Here is a 22,185-nt window from a genome sequence, read left to right on the forward strand (position 1 = left end):
AAAAAAAAAAAAAAAAAAAATTGACATTAAGTAAAGTTAATTCTTGGAGTACACAAATCTTTGGGTTTCAAGAAATGCAGAGCCTTGTGGATTCTTGTGCATTACTCACTGTCCTAAAAATAACCTTGTATGGAGCTGAGGAGTCCGTTCCTCCCAGTTTTCTCAACCTCTGGTGTCCACTGATCTGTGTTCTTTCCCTATCATTTTGCCCTATCCATAAAATCAAAATGGAATCATGCTGTGCAGACTTTTGGCTTCCTTCACTTAGCAAAATGTATTTAAATCTGATATATGCTGTCACATGAATCACTAGTTTATTCCTTTTTATTGCTGAGTAGTCATCATATGGCTATATAATATCCATTCACTTGCTGAAGAATATCCCGGTGATTCTCAGTTTTGGGTGATTGTAAATAAAACTGCTATAAACATTTGCATGTAGGTTTTTGTGTGACTATAGGTTTTCATTTCGTGTAGGTAAATAAGAGTGGAATTGCTGGGTCATATAATAATTGTTTGCTTCACTTCAAAAGAAACTGCTAAACCGTTTTCCAAATTATCTGTACTGTTGTGCATTCCGACCAGCCATGTAGGAGAGATCCTGTTTAGCGTTTGGGTTTGTCAGTTTGTTTGATTTTAGCTATTCCAATAGGTATGTAATGGTGCTGCACTGGAGCTTGAATTTGAATTTGCCTAATGACTAATGATGAGCATGTTTTCATATGTTTATTTGCCATCTGTATATCTTCTTTGGTAATTTTTCCTTGGAGATCTTTTGCCTGTTTTAAAATATTGGGTTTTTATCATTGAGTTTTCCTTGTTTTCTATTTCTCTCTCTCTGTGTGTGTGTGTGTGTGTGTGTGTGTGTGTGTCTGTGTCTGTGTGTCTGTGTGCGTGTGCGCGCGCACGTTCCTATTGAACTCCGTAGGACTCACAGTACAATGTTCAATAGGAGTGGAAAGAGAGGACATCCTTGCTTTGTTCTCAAACTTCACAGCAAAGCGTTCAATCTCTTCCCATTAAGTATGATGTTAGCTGTAGGTTTATTTGCAGACATCACTAATTAGGTGAGGGAAGTTCCCTGCTATTCCTGGTTTGCTGAAAGGTTTTGTTTTGTTTTAAATCATGAATGGATGTTAAATTTTGTTAGATGGGCCGGGCGTGGTGGCTCACGCCTATAATCCCAGCACTTTGGGAGGTCGAGGCGGGTGGATTTTCTGAGCTTAGGAGTTTGAGACCGGCCTGGGCAACACAGTGAAACCCCGTCTCTTCTAAAATACAAAAAAAATTAGCTGGGCCTGGCAGCGTGCACCTGTAATCCCAGCCACTTGGGAAGCTGAGGCAGGAGAATTGCTTGAACGCGGGAGGCGGAGGTTGCAGTGAGCTGAGATCGCACCACTGCACTCCAGCCTGGGTGACCGAGTGAGGCTGTCTCTGTCTCAAAAAAAAAAAAAAGATTTTCTGCAAATATGAAGATGATCATATGGTTTTTCTTATTTTGCTTCTTAATGTGTTGCACTGATTGATTTTTCAAATACTGAACTGTCCATGATGAGCCTCACTTGGTCATGATGTCCTTTCTATGTAGTGCTAGATTTGATTAGTCATCAGGGAAATAAAAATTAAAAACACAATGAGATACTACTTCATGCCCACTAAAATGGCAATAATGGAAAAGATGATAATTGTTGGCAAGGATCTGGAAAAACTGGACTCACAAAACAATTGCTGATTGACATGTAAAATGGGGCGGCTGCTTTGGAAGATAGCTTGGCAGTCCCTCAAAATACTCAATAAAGAGTTACCACATGACCTAGCAATTCCGCTCCTAGGTATGTACCCGAGGGAAATGAAAACATGGTCACACAAAAACTTGTACACATAGCAGTATTATTCATAATAGCCCAAGGGTTAAAACAACCCAAATCGGCCGGGCACCTGTGGTCCCAGCTGCTCGGGAGGCTGAGGCAGGAGAATGGCGTAAACCCGGGAGGCAGAGCTTGCAGTGAGCTGAGATCGGCCACTGCACTCCAGCCTGGGCAACAGAGCGGGACTCCGTCTCAAAAAAAAAAAAAAAAAAAAAAACCAACCCAAATGTTCATCAGCTGATGAATGGATGAACAAAAATGGAAGCTCCATACTATGAAATATCATTTAGCAATACAAAGAAGTAAGGAACGGACACATGCTAGCATGGATGAACCAGGCAAACAAAAGTGAAAAGTGAACCAGGCAAACAAAAGTGAAAGAACGGACACATGCTAGCATGGATGAACCAGGCAAACAAAAGTGAAAGAGAAAAGCTTGAAAACACATCAAAGTGAAAGAAGCCAGTCACAGAAGACCACATAGTGGTTGATCCCATTTACGTGAACTCTCCAGAATAGGTGAGTCCGTAGACAGAAATAGATTGGTGGCTGCCTACTGTGTGGCTTTTCTTTTGCTGTGTCTTTAGTGTGAAGGTTTATGTTAATCAAGGCACAAGTTAGGCTGGGCTTACAATTTATTGTTGCTGTGGATACCTTCGGTGCACCCAGGGCTGCAAAGTCTTCCAGTAATATCTCTGTGGGTCCTTGCTTGGCTGTAGCTCATCCTTGTTTGCTGCTCCTCAGATAGTCTGCCTTTTGCAGCTCCCCACAGCTGTATTCCACTGTTTTTATTTGAGATGCATCCTCACCATGTTGCCCAAGCTGGAGTGCAGTGGCATGATCTCGGCTCACTGCAACCTCCACCCCCCGGGTTCAAGTGATTCTCCCGTCTCAGCCTTCTGAGCAGCTGGGACTACAGCACCAGCACGTGCCACCACGCCTGGCTAATTTTTTGTATTTTTAGTAGAGACAGGGTTTCACTGTGTTGGCCAGGCTGTTCTCGAACACCTGACCTCAGGTGATCTACCCGCCTTGGCCTCCCAAAGTTCTGGGATTACAGGCGTGAGCTACTGTGCCCTGCTGCTCCACTGTTATTTTTTACTTCACACTTGCTGGCCTTGTAGAACAGCGGAGGGGACCATTTCCTGAGGTTCTGTTTAAGTCTCCCTCAGGCACTGGGAAGCTGAGCTTGAGGGTGTGGCCTTCACATTCCCGCCTCTTACCTAGATGTTGCAGCTGGGTTTAGCTTCAGGAGTAAGGAGCTGTTTTATTTTTCCTGTTCTCTTCCCTGGCTGTGGGAGGTTTCCGCCAGTGCCCTCAGGCCGGAGATTTTGTTGACCTCCACCTGAAAGGCTTTTTTCCTGCCCTATAGGGATGTGGAGGGTATGGAGTTTCAGCACCAGCTGTTTCTTTCCCCAGCCAGCTCCACCCACAAGGGGTTGCTTTTTCAAGGCTTCCTGTGAACACCTGATGGGGTTCCTAGGCGTAAAGTGCCCTGTGTTGTGGACCTTACAAGCCTACAGCTCATAGGGCTTCACCTTTTCATACTAACCTATCCACAGCTTTTAGAAACTCATTTAAAATTTGTCTTTAATCAGCTGGGTGCGGTGGCTCACGTCTGTAATCCAGCGCTTTGGGATCAGCACAAGGTGGGTGGATCACGAGGTCAGGAGTTCGAGACCAGCCTGACCAACATGGTGAAACCCCTTCTCTACTAAAAATACAACTGAGCATGGTGGTACGTGCCTATACGCCCAGCTGCTCAGGAGGCTGAGGCCGGAGAATCACTTGAACCTTGGAGGCAGAGGTTGCAGTGAGCCGAGATCATACCACTGCACTCCAGCCTGGGTGACAGAGCGAGACTCCATCTCAAAAAATAAAAATTGGCCTTAATCTTCTTACTGAACTTTGCCCATGTCCCAGGTAAGGCAAGTGCTCTGGTCTGGTTGCTCCCTGCAGTTGTCCATCTGTCTCCACTTTTTAGGGTCGTTTTCTTCATGACCTCAGGGCTCAAGAGAAGTCATAACTTTTTGGCTTCTCAACTTTTTTTTTTCTTTTCTTTTTTGTTTGTTTTTGAGACGGAGTCTTTTTTTTGAGATGCAGTCACCCAGGCTAGAGTGCAGTGGCACAATCTCAGCTCAGTGTAGCCTCTGCCTCCTGGGTTCAAGTGATTCTCCTGCCTCAGCCTACTGAGTAGCTGGGATTACAGGCGCCCGCCACCATGCCTGGCTAATTTTTGTATTTTTAGTAGAGATGGGGTTTCACCATATTGGCCAGGCTAACCTCGAACTCCTGACCTCAAGTGATCCACCCGCCTGAGCTTCCCAAAGTGCTGGGATTACACGTGTAAGCCACCATGTCCAGCCTCTCAGCTTTTTTCTTGTAGTCAGAGTAGGAACAAAGTTCTTTCTAGTCTGCTCTTATTAGCTGAAACTGGAAGTCCTATTGTTTCTTTTGATGAACACAAATTCTTTTTTTTTTTTTGAGACGGAGTTTCGCTCTGTCGCCCAGGCTGGAGTGCAGTGGCGTGATCTCGGCTCACTGCAAGCTCCGCCTCCCGGGTTTAGGCCATTCTCCTGCCTCAGCCTCCCGAGTAGCTGGGACTACGGGCACCCGCCATCTTGCCCGGCTAGTTTTTTTTGTATTTTTTAGTAGAGACGGGGTTTCACCATGTAGGCCAGGATGGTCTCGATCTCCTGACCTCGTGATCCACCCATCTCGGCCTCCCAAAGTGCTGGGATTACAGGCTTGAGCCACCGCGCCCGGCCGATGAACACAAATTCTTAACTTTGATGCTAAATGTATCAGTCTTTTTCTTTGGTTTGTGCTTTTTTTTTTTTTTTTTTTTTTTTTTTTTTTTTTTTTTTTTTTGGAGACGGAGTCTCGCTCTGTCGCCCAGGCTGGAGTGCAGTGGCCGGATCTCAGCTCACTGCAAGCTCTGCCTCCCAGGTTCATGCCATTCTCCTGCCTCAGCCTCCCGAGTAGCTGAGACTACAGGCGCCTGCCACCTCGCCCAGCTAGTTTTTTGTATTTTTTAGTAGAGATGGGGTTTCACCATGTTAGCCAGGATGGTCTCGATCTCCTGACCTCGTGATCCGCCCGTCTCGGCCTCCCAAAGTGCTGGGATTACAGGCTTGAGCCACCGCGCCCGGCCTGCCGGTTTGTGCTTTTCATGTTTTGTGGATGGACAATTGTATATGAAACAATTCCTTTTACAGACACATATTAGAGAACAACAGACTGTGCTATAGAAAGTTCATGTAAGGTCAGAATGATTTGATCTTTGCATCCTGTTTTGGAGTTTCTTTATGATAAAAGTAACTATTCAATTTCTTTTTTTCCCCTTTTTTGTGGTTTTATAACTTTATTTGATGTACTCAACAGCCAGCAGTTATTTCTCATCCACATTGACTGTCTGTAGATTTTGGAAAGTGGTAACAGGCACGTGGGTAACCAAAGTATAGAGCTTGTTTGGTGGATCTTCATCATGTTTCCTGGACAACCGCACAGGGATAGATAAGTATGGGACATTCTTTATTCCTTTGGCCCAGACAGATTTGATGAGCCTGGTATCCATGCGCACATCTGGAGCTCCCATCTCCTTCATGGCAAATTTCTGGATCTCTGTGAGTACCTGAGGGGCATGCTGCTTGAAGCCCACTCCAGGATGCTCTTGGGATTGTTGATGGTACATTCTCGGTCACCACCTCGTTGATGGTAGAATGACCTTTCTTCTCACCACCCTTCTTCGCAGGAGCTATTTTTTTTTTTTTTTTTTTTTTTTGAGACGGAGTCTGGCTCTGTAGCCCAGGCTGGAGTGCAGTGGCCAGATCTCAGCTCACTGCAAGCTCCGCCTCCCGGGTTTATGCCATTCTCCTGCCTCAGCCTCCTGAGTAACTGGGACTACAGGCGCCTGCCACATCGCCCGGCTAGTTTTTTTGTATTTTTTGGTAGAGATGGGGTTTGACCGTGTTAGCCAGGATGGTCTCGATCTCCTGACCTCGTGATCCACCCGTCTTGGCCTCCCGAAGTGCTGGGATTACAGGCTTGAGCCACTGCACCCGGCCTTGCAGGAGCCATTTTACTGCACCCAAGTTGGAAAGGCCCAATTTCTTGATGATTATAGGATAAATGATTATTTCCATTTTCCTTGAGTCACTCTGGTAAGCTTTTCCTTTTCCCAAGAAATTTGTGGCAGGGCACAGTGTCTCATATCTGTCATCCCAGCACTTTGGGAGGCCGAGGCAGATGGATCCCTTGAGCCCAGGAATTTGAGACCAGCCTGGGCAACATGGTGAAACCCTCTCTCTACAAAAAATACAAAAATTTTAGCGGGGTGTGGTGGTACATGCGCGTAGTCCCAGCTACCCAGGAGGCTGAAGTAGGAGGATTGCTTGACCCCAGGAAGTTGTAATGAGCCAAGATCACACCACTGCACTCCAGCCTGTAGGACAGAGTGAGAGACCCTGTCTCAAAAAAGAGAAAGAAATTTGTCTATCTCATCTGCTTCAAATTTGTAAGTATTTGCCCATAAGGTATTATGCTTTAAATATCTATTATTATTTTTGTACCTCACATTGTTTACTTATGCCTTTGGACCTTTTTTCCCTTTTGATCAACTTCTCCAAAGACTTTTTGGTACTTTATTAGCCCGTTTAAAAAAACCAATTTTTGATTTTGATATTTGCTCTTGTATTTTGGTTTCTATTTCTTTGGTTGTTCTTTCATTCTTCCATTTTTTTTTCTTTAGGTTTGTTTTGTGGCTTTCCATTGTCACATTGAAGGTGGTAGATAGAGGACCAGGCCTGGGTTGGTCCTAAAGGAGGACAATGGAAATTGCAGCGCGGCTCACACCCTCAGAATGCCTATTCCTGCCCCCACCCATACCTAAAGTCTCTAAGAGAATTAGTTCCCCGTGATCAGCTGAATGAGGAGTGAAAAAGCCCAGCCTGGTTTTCTATGATTTGGGGTAATATGCTAGTACCAGCCAAAAGTGGATGGTGACAGGAGAAAAGCTCTATTTAGAGGAGGTCCTGAAGGGTGGTGTAGAAACAAAATTCTCCCCATGACCCGGACTTTAAAGAATACATTTCCTGGTCTTTTGTTTTTGAAGGAAAGGTCCACTGAGGCGAGGTTCTGAACAGATTCATCGGCAGGAGCTAATGATTTTTAAAGCAATGCTAGGGAACTCAGAAGGAACAGCAGTGGAGAATCAGTGTGACTCGGAACATTAGGCAGGCATGTGGAGGGACCCGCAGGGCTAGTCTGGAGTGTGAGGATGTTTGGCTGGCTCTGGAGAAGGTTCTGGGTAATCAGATGGGCAAGATGCTCCCTTCTGCATATCAGTTTCTTTCTCCATCGCCTAATGATGGCGCTGTGGACCCGTGGCCAAGTGGCCGTGGTGGAGGGTGGCCCGTTCCGGACCTGCATGTACCCTCCAGGCTGCCACGTTTCTGTCAGCAGCGCCGTTTCTGGACTCCCAGGATGCTTTATTCACCATCACAATTACCCCACAGACCATAGGCTTTACCAAGGAGCTCACTCTACAGCACAATAAGTGGCCTGTTAAATTTAATCAGACTTAGTGTGAACCCTACATGTGGCTAAATAATGAAGCAGGAAGGAATATGGCTAGAACCCCGGGGATTCCCCATGGTGCCAGTCATAAAAGTAAATGGAAAGACCTCTTACGGACAGCATCCTTAAACACTCTCATCCCCAATAAAATCCAGTATCCAACACGAATGTTGCCAGTGGTGCGAACTGCTGATGCTCAATGGTGGTAGAAGTGATGGCCTCAGCAGACCAGTTCAGGAGAAGAGGTCTTGAGCACTGTTTCTGACATATGCTTGATTCTTTAGTCACCTCGAGTATTTTATTAGCCAATGCACTATCTTTTTTTTTTTTGAGACGGAGTCTCGCTCTGTTGCCCGGGCTGGAGTGCAGTGGCCAGATCTCAGCTCACTGCAAGCTCCGCCTCCTGGGTTTACGCCAATTCTCCTGCCTCAGCCTCCCGAGTAGCTGGGACTACAGGCGACCGCCACCTCGCCCAGCTCATTTTTTGTATTTTTTTTAGTAGAGATGGGGTTTCACCATGTTAGCCAGGATGGTCTCGATCTCCTGACCTTGTGATCCGCCCGTCTCAGCCTCCCAAAGTGCTGGGATTACAGGCTTGAGCCACCGCGCCCGGCAATGCACTCTCTTTTTAATAGATTTACTTTCTCTTTAAAGCAGACAGAATTAATTTCTTTCTTTTTTTTTTTTTTTTTTGAGACGGAGTCTCACTCTGTCGCCCAGGCTGGAGTGCAGTGGCCGGATCTCGGATCACTGCAAGCTCTGCCTCCCGGGTTTATGCCACTCTCCTGCCTCAGTCTCCCGAGTAGCTGGGACCACAGGTGCCCGCCACCTCGCCTGGCTAGTTTTTTGTATTTTTTTAGTAGAGACGGGGTTTCACCTTGTTAGCCAGGATGGTCTCGATCTCCTGACCTCGTGATCCGCCCGTCTCGACCTCCCAAAGTGCTGAGATTACAGGCTTGAGCCACCGCGCCCGGCCTAGAATTAATTTCTAATATTTGAAAGACTCCTGGTTTTTATACGAGGATGTAGGAGAGCAGATTAGAGAGCGAATGGCATTCCCCCCCAAAAAGACAGGTTCAGGTCCTAATCTCTGGTACCTGGTACCTGTGCAGGTGACCCTATCTAGAAATAGGGTCTTTGCAGATGCAATCAAGTTAAGATGAAGTCATACTGGATTAGGGGGGGCTCTAAATCCAATGACTCCTTATAAGAGGAGAGAGATGTGGCCAGGCCTGGTAGCTCATGCCTATAATCCCAGCCTGTAATCCCAGCACTTCAGGAGACCAAGCGAGGCAGATTGCCTGAAGTCAGGAATTCGAGACCAGCCTGGCTAACATGGTGAAACTACATCTCCATTAAAAATACAAAAATTACCCTGGCATGGTGGTGTGCACCTGTCGTCCCAGGTACTTGGGAGGCAGAGGCAGGAGAATTGCTTGAATCCACAAGGCGGAGGTTGCAGTGAGTGGAAATTGTGCCATCGCACTCCAGCCTGGGAGACAGAGACTCCATCTCACCAAAAAAAAAAAAAAAAAAAAAAAAGGAGAGTTACGCAAGGAGGAAGGTCATGTGTTGATGGAGCCAGAGATCACAGTGACACAGCTACAAGCCAAGGAGTAGCCAGGATTGCTGATAAGAAGCAGGAAAAGAGTCTTCCCTCCTACCTTTGGAGGGAGCTTGGCCCTGCCAGTTTCGGACGTCTAGCATCCAGAACCATGAGAGAATATATTTATGTTGTCTGTAGCCACCTAGTTTGCAGTCATTTGTTAACGCAGCCATAGGAAAGAAATGCACGATTCATTCAGGGAACACTGAGTCTGTGAAAACATTGAGTTCTGGGGCCGGTTGAGTGGCTGTGTTCTCTGTCATTGTGAATCAACACAGTTCCCAGTTTGCGGACCCTACACCTAAGAAGTCAGTGAGCCGCCCAACCATGCTGATCCGAAAGAGCACATAAGCTCTTAGCTGCTGCTCGAAATAGCCTTGGTTCGACCATTGTGATCACCACGCTGGTCTTTCTGCCCACTGTGGAAGCACACACACCTTTTTCCCTGGAAATGAAATTCTATTATTTTCTCTACACCAAGGAACCTGGTGTCCATCCCCACTGAAATCAGCAGCATTTCCTATTAACATACCTGACCAGTGAAGGACAGCCACAGAGTTCTCAGAACATGTGAATAGTCCTCTTAACAATATCCCAAATGTAATCAAATCCAAGCCACCATCAGTTATAAGATGCACTATTATTTTATGAACCACTTAGAAAAAAAGCCAGGCATGGTGGCTCGCACCTGTAATCCCAGCAATTTGGGAGGCTAAGGTAGGAGGATCACTTGAGCACAGGAGTTCACGACCAGCCTGGGCAACATAGGGAGATCCTGTCTCTACAAAATTTCTCTGGTGTCATAGTACACACCTGTGCTCCCAGCTACTTGGGAAGCTGAGGCAGAAGGATCACTTGAGCCCCGGAGTTTGACGCTTCAGTGAGCCCAGATCATGCCACCGCACTACAACCTAGGTGACAGAGCAAGACCCTGTCTCGAAAAAAAAGAAAAAGCGCCGCAGTCAAAGCGTTATTTATAATACATTCTCATTTCAGAGACACGGAAAGCTGTGAATCTGAGAAGTCATGAATTCTGTTGCTCAAAGCCTTGTAAAGGGAGTGTCATGTGAGTTCTCATGACACACCAGAGCATGAGTGAGCAGGACAGACACGATAAACATTCTGTCTTTCCAAGACTTTGCCTTTTTTTTTTTTTCCTGAGACAGAGTGTCACTCTGTCCCCCAGGCTGGAGTGCAGTGGTGCAATCTCCCGGGTTCAAGCAATTCTACTGCCTAAGCCTCCTGAGTAGCCAGGATTACAGGTGTGCACCAACACGCCCGGCTAATTTTTGTATTTTTAGTAGAGACAGGGTTTCACCATGTTGGCCCGGCTGGTCTTGAACTCCTGACCTCGTGATTCATCCAACTTGGCCTCCCAAATTGCTGGGATTACAGGCGTGAACCACCGTGCCCAGCCAAGACTTTGCATTTCTTCCTGTGCATTGTTCCAGGGTATTTCTGACAACTCAGCTTTATTTAATGTGGATTTCCATTAAGTCCAGGTTTCAGCCATCCAACTAAGAAAGCAATGAGAACTACCTGTAGCTGCTGGAGTCAGTATATTGGATCCAAAATCTATGGTATGCGTACCCATAATTCAGCCTGATGTGAAATTACGATCATTCTCCTTTTGACACAGCACCCTTATGTTAAATATCCATAAGTATTTGCAAGTTTTTTTGTAGGTATTTTTAGCGTGTGAGCCTTCTTCTAGGTCAGTCTGTGTTTTTCCTCCTGGGACATGCTGGAATCTGACTGTTGTTACAGGTTTGAAGGAAATACAGAGCGGTGGGGATCATGATGAGATGTGGCTTTCGGTGCCAATGAGCTCAAGTGAGGTTATTGAGAATCTCACAGGAGAGCAGTGGTAGTGCTTCCTGGCAAGTGAATTCCATTGAAGATGGAGATTTATGGGTAGTCTGATTCATTTACACCCTCTCATGTCACCATTTAATTCTCTAAGTTGGCCAGGCGCGGTGGCTCACGCCTGTAATCCCTGCACTTTGGGAGGCCTAGGTGGGCGGAGTATCTGAGGTCAGGAGTTTGAAACCAGCCTCGCTAACATGGTGAAACCCCATTTCTACTAAAAATACGAAAACTTAGTTGGGCATGGTGGCATGAGCTTGTAATTTCAGGTACTTGGGAGGCTGAGGCAGGAGAATTGCTTGAACCTGGGAGGCAGAGGTTTCAGTGAGCTGAGATTGCGCCATTGCACTACAGCCTGGGCAACAAGAGTGAAACTCCACCTCAAAAAAACCAAATTCTCTAGGTTCTATTTTCACATAAGAGACCTGGTGAGGTTATGAATTAAGTTAACACCGTAATTCGGCAACTCATGGAATCAAGCTTTTGGCCATCTCAGCCCTTCAGCTGCAAACAAAGAGACTCCTTGAATGTGTTCTTGGAAAGTCTCTGGTTTTCAGTCTGTGCTTTCAAAGGAGGATTTAGGAATTTGAATTTGTTGTTCTCTTTAAACCAGTAGTTTTCATTGGCAGTGATTTTGTCTCCCTCAGGAGACATTTGGGAATATCTGGAGACATTTTTTCGTGGTTACAACTGGAAAGGGGCGTGCACGTGTATTACTTGCATCTAATACATAGAGGCCAGGAATGTTGCTAAGCATTCTGTGTATAATGCATAGGACAACTTCCCGTAACAAGAACTATCCAGTTCAAAATGCCAGTAGTTTCAGAGTTGAGAAATCCTGTTTTAAGCTGTTCACCATTGTAAGAACCAACCATCCAGGGCTGGGTGCTATGGCTCACACCTGTAATCCCAGCACTTTGGGAGGCCGAGGCTGGAGGATCACTTGACCCTAGGAGTTTGAGACCAGCCTGGCCATTATAGCGAGATCTTGTCTCTACAAATTATAAAAAAAATTAGCTGGGTATGGTGGTGCGTGCTTGTGGTCTCAGCTACTCGGAGGCTGACGTGGGAGGACTGATTGAGCCCAGGAGGTCAAGGCTGTAGTGAGTCCTGATTGTGCCACTGTACTCCAGCCTGGGCAACACAGCAAGATCCTGTCTCACAAAAAAACAAAACAAAACAAAAAAATCATCCCACATATTCCTTAATTCCCCAAACATGCTGATATAGTCCCTTTGCAATCTAGTATCTTGCCAGATGACACTATGATGCCATCAATAGTAAGAAACACTGTTATTTTATGAACTACTAAGAAGAAAAAATGTCTGTCAAACCCTCATTGCACCGCCTTTTTTTTTTTTTTTTTTTTTTGAGGCCGGGTTTCACTCTGTCACCTAGGCTGGAGTGCAGTGGCATGATCTCAGCTCACTACAACCTGTGCCTCCCGGGTTCAAGTTACTCTCCTGCCTCAGCCTCCTGAGTCGCTGGGATTACAGGCACCTGCCACCACACCTGGCTAGTTTTTGTATTTTTAGTAGAGACAAAGTTTCACCATGTTGGCCAGGCTGGTGTCAGACTCCTGACCTTAGGTGATCCACCTGCCTTGGCCTCCCAAAGTGCTGGGATTATAGGCGTGAGCCACCGTGCCCAGCCTGTATTGCTTTTTAAAACAGATTTGGTGAGTGTGCCTTTCATACTCTGGCAGCAGCCACTGGGCCACACCAAAGCCACTTCCTGGGCACTTCACTTTAGATTAGAGGTGATAATGTCACTGCTTATCCTTGAGATGTCATGGGACACTTGCAAGTATTCGTTAATACTTGCAGAATTTTGACTGCCCTTTGTCCCCAATAAGGCCTGACAACCAATTCCTGAAGTCTTCCTGCCGGCAGCTACTCCTGATAAACATTTCTGCTTTTCAGTAGCAAAATGTGTGTGTAAAAGATTTTGGATACTGTCCAGTGTATGGAGTAGCTGGGATTGCCTGAGGCCACAACATTCAGAGCTACTTTGAACATCACCCAAGCCAGGCTGTAGAACTGATCCAGGGAGGCCAGCGCTGCTTACCCATGCCAAGCACCAGGTGGCGCTGCGTCCCGGGATGAGTGCTTGGCCTGCTTGGCCTCACCTCCATGCATGACGTCACCACTCTTGCCTGCAGAGCCCCTCACGGCTGGAATGAGACTGCTCATTCATGGTGGCACTGCCACCTGCTTATGCTCATCCCAGGGGAGGCTGGCAAGGCAAACAGCTGGCATTTTCATAGAAGCATTGCCATAGGAGGCAGATTCTGCTGCCATCAAGTCTCATGGGGTGCAGAACCCCTAAATATAGAGAAATGGTATGGGTGTTGGCTGGCACGGAGAACGGGATGCAGCCAGCAGCCCCCTTCCCACCACTCCCTCTGCTCCAGACAGAAAACTAGGAATCACCTTAGATTCTCTTCTTCCCTCACTTAGGACATCAGCAAGCAGTTGATCTCCAAAACAGTCTTTACGCTGTCTGCCTTTTGTCTCCAGTGTCAATAGCTTCCTGTGGCCAATGCTGTTCATTCCATCTGGATTACTGCAATTGCCTCCTAACTTCTCTTCCCTCTTCCACACGCTCTTCTTTCCAGTCTGCATTCCCCAAAGCAGCAGGAACAGGTTTCTCTGTAAGTCATCCCATAAAACTTCCTTGCTTTAATGCCTTCAGTGGCTGCTTTTTTGCACCAAGAATAAATCTGGAATCTGCATTTTGGCCTCTGAGGAGGATGATCTTATGTCTCATTCTACTTAGGATATGATTTTTTTTATTTTTATTTTTTTGAGACAGAGTCTCACTCTGTCGCCCAGGCTGGAGTGCAGTGACACCATCTCAGCTCACTGCAAGCTCCGCCTCCCGGGTTCAAGCGGTTCTCCTGCCTCAGGCTCCCGAGTAGCCGGGACTACAGGCGCCCGCCACCATGCCCGGCTGACTTATTTTGTATTTTTAGTAGAGACAGGGTTTCTCTTTATTGGCCAGACTGGTCTGTAACTCCTCACCTCAAGTGATCTGCCCGCCTCAGGCTCCCAAAGTGCTGGGATTACAGGCATGAGCCACCGCACCTGGCCGAATGTGATTTTAAGAGAGCCTTTTATTCTCAAAAATATCTGGTTTGGACATTCAGTTGCTGTCACTGTCATAAGACCCTGTATTTCCTCAGCCGTGCGCCTGACCCCTCCTCACCCAACTCCATTCCTGCTTGTCTTCTTTCAGCTCCTTTCCCTACTTGGGGGCTTTGCAGATTCTGTTCCTTCTGCCAGGGACACTTTTTCTCCCATTCTTCACAAAGCATTCTCCTCGTTACCCTTCAGGGCTTAGCTTAACCGTCACTGCAGAGATGCCTTTCCTTCCCTCACTGGACATGGTCCCTCCCTGCTCGTCTCCGCATCGTTTCCTTCCTCACTTCCTCCGTGTGGTAAGCATATTTGATGGCGCTCTGTCCATGTGTTTAGTCTCTGCCTCCCCACCAGAGTGTAAGCGCCTCGAGGGTACGACTCTCTGTGTCGTGTTCACCATTGTGTCTCCACTGCCTGACACAAAACCCATTTCCTCAAGAAATGGCAGGTGAAGCCGCCATGCTGCATGCAGTCTGGGCACTCGGCCTTTCTTGGCACAGCTCACCTAGTACTGAAATAGTAATTTGTGTAATTTCAGTTTATCATCAGTTTCTCCTAGATTTAACTTCCATGAGAACAGGGCCCATGTCTTTTTTTGCTTAAGCTCAGAACAAGGCCAGGGCAGTTCAGGAAGCATTAGTCTGTGGAATTTTCTGTGGGCCATGTGCCTGGTTGCTGGGGAGGAGGAGACAGGTGTTCCTGGCGGCTGGTTCAGGGGTAGCATATTGAGAAACTTAAGGAGGATGTGCGTGGGGCCGGACGGGGAGGCCAAGCTGTGCATGACAGCCTCCACGTGTGGTGGGCCTTGCTGGCCTGGCCTCCCCTTCAGCAGCATTTCGCTTTTCTGACCCTGCTGCACTCCAAGCTGCCCTCTTAGAGGTTTCTTGAACCTCAGAAAATTCGGGATTTACCAAAGACCCAGGCCTTCAGCAAGGCAGACGGCAGGGCTGCGAGCAAGACCTCTGAATCCTGGGGAAGAGCTGGAGAAGTGTGGTGAGGAAGCCTCTCAGCCCTAACTCCATTCTGTGTTGTCTTTGCAAACAGCAGCCCCGCCTACTAAGAACCCATCTAACACAGCAACACTGAAAACCACTGTCAGGCAAAACCTGGCTCCAACATCCAGTGTCACCACCGTGGCTACAGCTAGAGTCCAGCAGAGCACAGTCTCCGCTTCCAAGGCCATGGAAACCTCAGCCCTGACCAAGGCGAGCACCCTTGATGTGTCCAGTCACTCACCAGGGACTACAGCCCAGGTTCCGCAAACCTCAGCCCCAGTCACCACTACCGTGGCTACAGGATGCTGCTCAGACAACGCTACTACCGCCATCAAGGGCCCCAGGAGCACGCAAGGTGCAGACGCCACTACAGTTGCAATCTCCACGACCACAGTGAAACCTGACACCACAAGCAGCCAGAATGGAGCAGAAAATACAACTAACTCTGGGGGTCAACGCAGCCACAGTGTGACCACAGACCTCACATCCACTAAGGCAGGACATCCGACGACCCTTCCCCCTACAAATCCAGTTAGCCCCTCACAACCCACTTCGACGCATCCTGTGGCCACCCCAACAAGCTCGGGACATGACCATCTCACGACAGCTTCAAGCAGTTCAAGCACTGTGGCTAGCCCTGGCCACACCTTCACAAGCCCAGGGATGATCACCACCCCACGTAAGTAATTGCCTGGCTTTCTTCAAGCACCAAGAAACTTTTCAGGGCCAGGCATGATGGCTTATGCCTGTAATCGCAGCACTTTGGGAGGCTGAGGCAGGTGGATCACCTGAGGTCAGAAGTTCAAGACCAGCCTGGCCAACATGGCGAAGCCCTGTCTCTACTAAAAATACAAACATTAGCTGGGTGTGATGGTGGGCGCCTGTAAAGCTACTCAGGAGGCTGAGGCAGGAGAATTGCTTGAACCCGAGAGGTGAATAATTTCTATTCCATACCTGTTTATTTATTTTTGAGATGGAGTCTCTCGCTCTGTCACCCAGGCTGGAGTGCAGTGGCACGAACTCTGCTCACTGCAACCTCCACCTCCAGGTTCTCCTGCCTCAGCCTCCTGAGTAGCTGGGACTACAGGTGTGCACCACCACACCTGGCTAATTTTTTTTTTTTTTAAGTAGAGACAGGGTTTCACCATGTTGGCCAGGCTGGTCTTGAACTCCTGACCTTGGGTGATCTGCCCACCTTGGCCTCCCAAAATTGCTGGGATTACAGGTGTGAGCCACTGCGCCTGGCCAATACTTATTTGTTTATTTATTTATAAGAGCTGGTCTTAACCTAGTAAATCAATTTCAAAATCTACCTGTGGATCATGAGCCTTAGGATCATGACCCATCTCAGATCTGTGGACCCAGAATTTCTGAGTGCTCCCTGGTGATGTTGCTGTGTATCAGCAGCATATGGTCTGAAGTCAGCAGGCCACCACTCTACAGGAGGGTGCCACACAGTAGGAGTGTGGGCTCAGGCTGAGATAATCCTGGATTCAAATCCCCGCCCTGCCACTTGTTGGCGTGGGAACTCGGGCAAATCACTGAGCTCCTCAGAGCCTCAGTTTCCTGGTTTATGAAGTAGGGACGGTGACGATTCCTTCCCCAGAGGGTTGTTATGAGGATTCAGTAGGAAAGTACCTTTGAAACACTTAGTCCCTTGCACACAGTAAGTGGTTGGTGAATGTTCACTGCAGCTGCTGTGACTTCCTTTGCCGGGTTATTCCACTGGCTTGTCATAGGAATCAGTCCGCTTCTTCCATCTCTGTGGGAAGTAAGACCAAAGAACCTGGGAAAACTATTAGAGCGAGAAAATACTGTCCTCTTCTCACGAGGGTGCACTCATCTTTGCCCATTACCCTCGTTTTCCCAATGACAGCGCCATCAGTTATCTCGCAAAGAACTCAACAGACCTCCAGCCAGATGCCAGCCAGCTCTATGGCCCCTTCCACCAAGGGGACAGTGGAGCCCACAAGCCCGACAACGGCATTGAGAACATCTCCCCTGCCAGAGACCATGAGCCCCAGCCCCACCGCAGCATCAACTACCCACCGATACCCCGAAACACCTTCTCCCACCTTGGCTCATGGGAATAACTGGGTAACTCCGGCGGGTGTGGGGCAAGTATGAGAACCCAGACTCGGGTAGAAGGGACTTTAAGACAAGTGTTTCTGTTCTTTCCTCCAACCCAGGGCCCCTGGCTGGGGCTTTGAGCAGCACTTACCGTTCGCTCCTCCCTCTCCCTGGTTAGCCTGGTCCTGGCTTGGGCTGCCCTCAAGCCACGCAGCCAGGACATACCTGGCTCTGGAATGGGTCCAGCCATGCCTCTGGCTTGCCATGAACTCCTTTCTATCTGGGTCACCCCTTAGTTGGGGGGGAAGTGTCAAAGATTCCCTGACTATGAACCCAAACCTTAATCTCAGTGGCTTCTTGCAGACCAAGTGTGAGGCTCCTGAGATGCCAAGTGAGAAGCACCTCATCCTGAACCTCACAGGAAACACCCTCTGTGTGAGTAGCTCGCTGATCTGAGCCCCCAGCTGCAGGCTCGCAGCAGGGCTGAGGGAGGGAGAGGGAATGCATGTTCTTTCTAAGTGCATTTTTAAGCGTATTTCTAAGGCGCATTCACTTTCTGGCCCTCATTTCTTCCTAGTAGGAAGTGATCCTTTCCCATCTTACAGAGCGACAGACCGAGGTTTAGACTTCTCTAAGTCAGGACACACCCACAGGACTGAACCCCCTCGCCCCCCGGTTTCCTTGGCTTTCACTGTGTGACTATTCCCAGTATGCTGAGTTGAGGGACCCTGATCCTAGTTCCTGTTTGCCCTTAGTTCTGGGAGTGACTTGGGTGAGTTGATCTCTTTGGATTTTAGATGTCTCAGTTGAAAATGAGAGGTGAGGCTAGGTGTGGTGGCTTACACCTATAATCCCAACACTTTGAGAAGCTGAGGCAGGAAGTTTGCTTGAGGCCAGAAGTTCAAGACCAGCCGGGGCAACATAGGGAGACTCCGTTTCTACAGGGAGAAAAAAAAAAAAAAAAAAAAGAGAAAATGAGAGGTGTAGTCTGCCTGAGTCTCTCGGCTTTAATCGTCTGTGGCTTCACATTTCCCGGTCTGTGGACTATCTGAGACCCTTGATGGACGAACAGTCCTGGGAGATGCTCCCTCTAACCTGAGGAGCTGATGGGATGGGTGGGAGAGAAAAGGGCCCAGGAATGCAGGAGCCACTGCCAGCAGTTCTGCAGTCTGGGTGGTGTGTGTGTGTGTGAGGACACCTGTGTGAGGGAGGTATAGCAGTGTGTGAGCAGCCTTCAGGCTGCCGGTCTCCCTGGGGCCAAAGGCTTTGGTCTGGGGATGCGCCGTGCACACTCGGTAAATAGCTGCTGAGCGCTGTGGGTGCTGGAGATGGCTGGCTCACTGCTGCCCTCTCCCGGTCAGTGCCGGTTTTTTGCAGCCACCCCCTAGGAACTAGAACTAGAACAGACCCGAACACTGTGTCTACAATAGGACGGAGAATTTGGGCTTACAACACTTTAATGCTGCCTGAATTTTCTGCAGTTGTTTTCTTTTGGGTGTCCATTATGCCAGCATTTTCCAAGTGAACTTTACAAAAGCCTACATCTTGACCAGAGTTTTAAAAGGCAGCAGTGTTCTCCTAGGGTTGGGCTTATTGGACAAGGCAGGCATTGCGTGAGATGGGCTCTGGGGATAGTCAGGTGCCCGCCCAGCCATTCCTCAGACCCTCTTTTTGGATGTAGCTTGGCAGGCTGTATGATTGTTTGTGAGAAATGTTTTTTTTTCTTTTCCTCGCTAGAAAAGGAAGATGGAAAACCCTGGATCCCTTCCTGATGTCAGGGTGGGGAATTAGTAAGCTTAAGGAAATTCTGTTTTTTTTTTTTTGTATTTTTTTTTGAGACGGAGTCTCACTCTGTCTCCCAGGCTGGAGTGCTGTGGCCGGATCTCAGCTCACTGCAAGCTCTGCCTCCCGGGTTAACGGCATTCTCCTGCCTCAGCCTCCCGGGTAGCTGGGACTACAGGCACCGCCACCTCACCTGGCTAGTTTTTTGTAGTTTTTAGTAGAGACGGGGTTTCACCGTGTTAGCCAGGATGGTCTCGATCTCCTGACCTCGTGATCCGCCCGTCTCGGCCTCCCAAAGTGCTGGGATTACAGCCTTGAGCCACCGCGCCCGGCCGAGGAAATTCTGGTAGAAACCTTAGGGGTGGTTTGTATGGGTTCTGTGCTAAGCCATCCCTAGAGTCCTTTTCTTTGTCTTAGACATTTATTCCAGAATCAGGTCAGAGAAACCCCAGGGAGGGGTGCCCCTAGATAGCACGGCAGAACTGGGTAAAAAAAGCTGCCCATACCTCTCTCCTCATCCTCAGCCCTAAAGCCACGTCAGCCATAATCTTTCTTCTTAGAGCTAAATAAGACTCCTCCAAGATATCCTAGGGGTAGCTTCAAGATTCCACCAGTTCCCTTACTCAGTGGAGGCCCCTTCCCCTGTCAGCCTGTCCATGTCTTCAGAGCCAGAGGCGCTGCCTAGGGCAAGGGCACGTGGATTTCAGCTTTGGGGGTAGAGACCCTTCTGCTGAGAGCTGCAGCCTCCTCACCTGATTTCTCTGAACTGGGCATGAAAGGCTGGTGAATGGGAGTTCAGGGGGAATTGGAGTCTCCCCGCAGGTTGTGGAGTGGGGTCGCTGTGCAGTGCCCCCACTCTAGCCCTTTCTAGGAATGGAGATGAAAAAGACCCCCAATCCATGAATAGCTTGGAGGGAAAAAAGGGGCAGTAGGGTGAAAGGAATGAAAGGCGCAAGCATAGACCAGATAAACACAGTGCGGGGAACAAGCTGATGGGAACGAGGCAGAGGAGGCAGCAACTGGCCCAGGAGAATAGCGCGCAACCCTTGGCTCCTGGCTGGCCGGCATGGAGCACCAGCTGGGGCTGGAGAGGGAGGCAGGTTCTAGAAGAGCAACAGTGTTCTCCCGACGTAGCTGGAGGGCAGCCCTACAGGCCTAGGCTGCTGTCACACTCCCCGTGGAGTCACCTGCGCTCTCCCCACCATAGGCAGAGGGCCCTCCAGATGAGAAGCTGGTCACGCTGATATGCCAAGCAGTCAAAGCCACCTTCAACCCGGCCCAAGATGAGTGCAGCATACGGCTGGCACGCGTTCAAGGAAGTCAGGCAGTGGCCGTCAAAGAAATCACTATTCACAGTGAGTGGAGGGCAAGGGGACTGGGCGGAGGGCAAGGGGGCCTAGGCTGAGGCCTGCATGGGTGGGAATGGGGACGTGCAGGAGCCACATTGGAGGGTGGGTCACAGTGGTGCCCCTTCTGTTTCCTAAGAACTGCCAAGCCATACCCCCTCCCAGGTCACCCAAGAGACACACTCAGGAGACTGAGATACCTGCATCCCTCTCTTGGGGTGCAGTCCCCGTCCCCCCCTGCCTCTCTCTGGGCTGGGCCATTGGACAGCGTCTCCCTCCTCTCCCACAGCTAAGCTCCCTGCCAAGGATGTGTACGAGCGGCTGAAGGACAAATGGGATGAACTAAAGGAGGTAAGCGGTCCCCCAAGTGTGGGGACAGAGTAGAAGCCCCTTGTGGGAGGTCTGGTTGCTACCCTCTCTGTGGGGAGGAACCCCATCACGTGCCTGCATGTAGACGAGGGTGGTGGAACAGACCCCAGCAAACTGCAAGCAGAGGGGCTCTACAGTGAAGCCGGGGGGCTGATGGAGAGAGGGTGCACCCAGACTGTTTTCTGCCACTTCCTGTGCAGGCAGGGGTCAGTCACATGCAGCTGGGGGACCAGGGGCCACCGGAGGAGGCCGAGGACCGCTTCAGCATGCCCCTCATCATCACCATCGTCTGCATGGCGTCCTTCCTGCTCCTCGTGGCAGCCCTCTATGGCTGCTGCCACCAGCGCCTCTCCCAGAGGAAGGACCAGGTAAGCAGCTGTTTGTGGCCACACAGAGGAAGCAGCCCAGGTCACCAGAGGAACCCTCCCCTCGTGATTCCCAAGTTGCAGAAAAGGAAAAGGGAGCAGGCCCTGGACCCTTTCTAATGGGCAGAGGCCATCCCTGATGGGCAGCCGCCTCAGTCCACAGAGCATTACAGAGGCAGCATGGCAGAGGACACGGTGTGGGCTTTGGAGTCAGGAAGTCTTACTTTTTATTTTATTATTATTATTTTTTTTCAGACAGTGTCTTGCTCTGTCACCCAGGCTGGAGTGCAGTGGTGAGATCTCGGCTCACTGCAACCTCCACCTCTTGGGTTCAAGTGATTCTTCTGCCTCAGCCTCCCCAGTAGCTGGGATTACAGGCATGCACCACCATGCCCGCCTAATTTTTGTATTTTTAGTAGAGATGGGGTTTCGCCATGTTGGTCAGGCTGGTCTCAAACTCCTGACCTCAAGCAATCTGCTCGCCCCAGCCTTCCAAAGTGCTGGGATTACAGGTGTGAGCCACCACGCCCAGACTGGAGTCAGGGAGATTTGGTTTAAGTCCTGGCCCTGACCTTGAGAAAGTCAGTCAGATGAGCTCTTTGGGCGTCAGGTTCCTCATCTGCATAGCAGGGATAACCTCCTTGCAGAGCTGGTCTGAGGATTAATTGATAGAAGCAGGTCTAGGTGTTCCTGTCTAACCAAAAATTTTTCCGCCTCCCTTACTAGAATTCCCGCCATGACGGTGCCACCCAGACCCGTGGTTCTCACTCCTGCCTGCACACTGTGGGGAACTGTAGAAAAAATTCCCTTGCCTGACTGCCTCCCACACCAATTCAAACAGAATCTCTGACTCCATCAGTGTAGTTGTTAAAAAGCTCCCCAGGTGATTCTAGCATGCACTCAAGGTTGTGTTTGAGAGGGACAGAAAGCCCCTCTGCCAGATGGCTGCTATCTGCGGCAGGGATGGTTCTAGAGACACTGTATCCATCTTAGAGAGGGCTCAGTCACCCAGCCCAAGAGAGGTCATTTTTTAGTGATCTTTCCCCATTCATTACAATAGGTGAAGTAGGTGTCTGGAGAGGAGGTTTTGGGGGAAGGGATGAAGGGGAGGAAAGAGCTTAGAGGACTCTGGAGAACAAAGTCCATCTCCACTGACTTCACCGGTCTGCCACCAGGGTGAGGGTGAGGGGCAAGTCTTTGT

The 22,185-nt window shown here is 49.0% G+C and overlaps 1 protein-coding gene across 2 annotated transcripts in view; it reads left to right on the forward strand.

The window, feature by feature from the left end:
• Positions 1-22,185, forward strand: part of PODXL (podocalyxin like) — a 57,696-nt gene that overhangs the window by 31,140 nt on the left and 4,371 nt on the right. Inside the window, exons 2-7 of one of the 2 annotated variants that reach the window (XM_017851291.1) lie at positions 15,102-15,731; positions 16,929-17,149; positions 17,486-17,557; positions 20,112-20,259; positions 20,540-20,601; positions 20,820-20,987. In XM_017851291.1, coding sequence (XP_017706780.1) covers positions 15,102-15,731; positions 16,929-17,149; positions 17,486-17,557; positions 20,112-20,259; positions 20,540-20,601; positions 20,820-20,987 — 1,301 coding nt within the window. The remainder of the gene's footprint in view (positions 1-15,101; positions 15,732-16,928; positions 17,150-17,485; positions 17,558-20,111; positions 20,260-20,539; positions 20,602-20,819; positions 20,988-22,185) is intronic. The other variant, XM_017851292.1, reaches the window with a different exon arrangement.

This window comes from Rhinopithecus bieti, unplaced genomic scaffold (genome assembly GCF_001698545.2).
Source record: "Rhinopithecus bieti isolate Rb0 unplaced genomic scaffold, ASM169854v2 scaffold_34313, whole genome shotgun sequence".
Classification (NCBI taxonomy): Eukaryota; Metazoa; Chordata; class Mammalia; order Primates; family Cercopithecidae; genus Rhinopithecus; species Rhinopithecus bieti.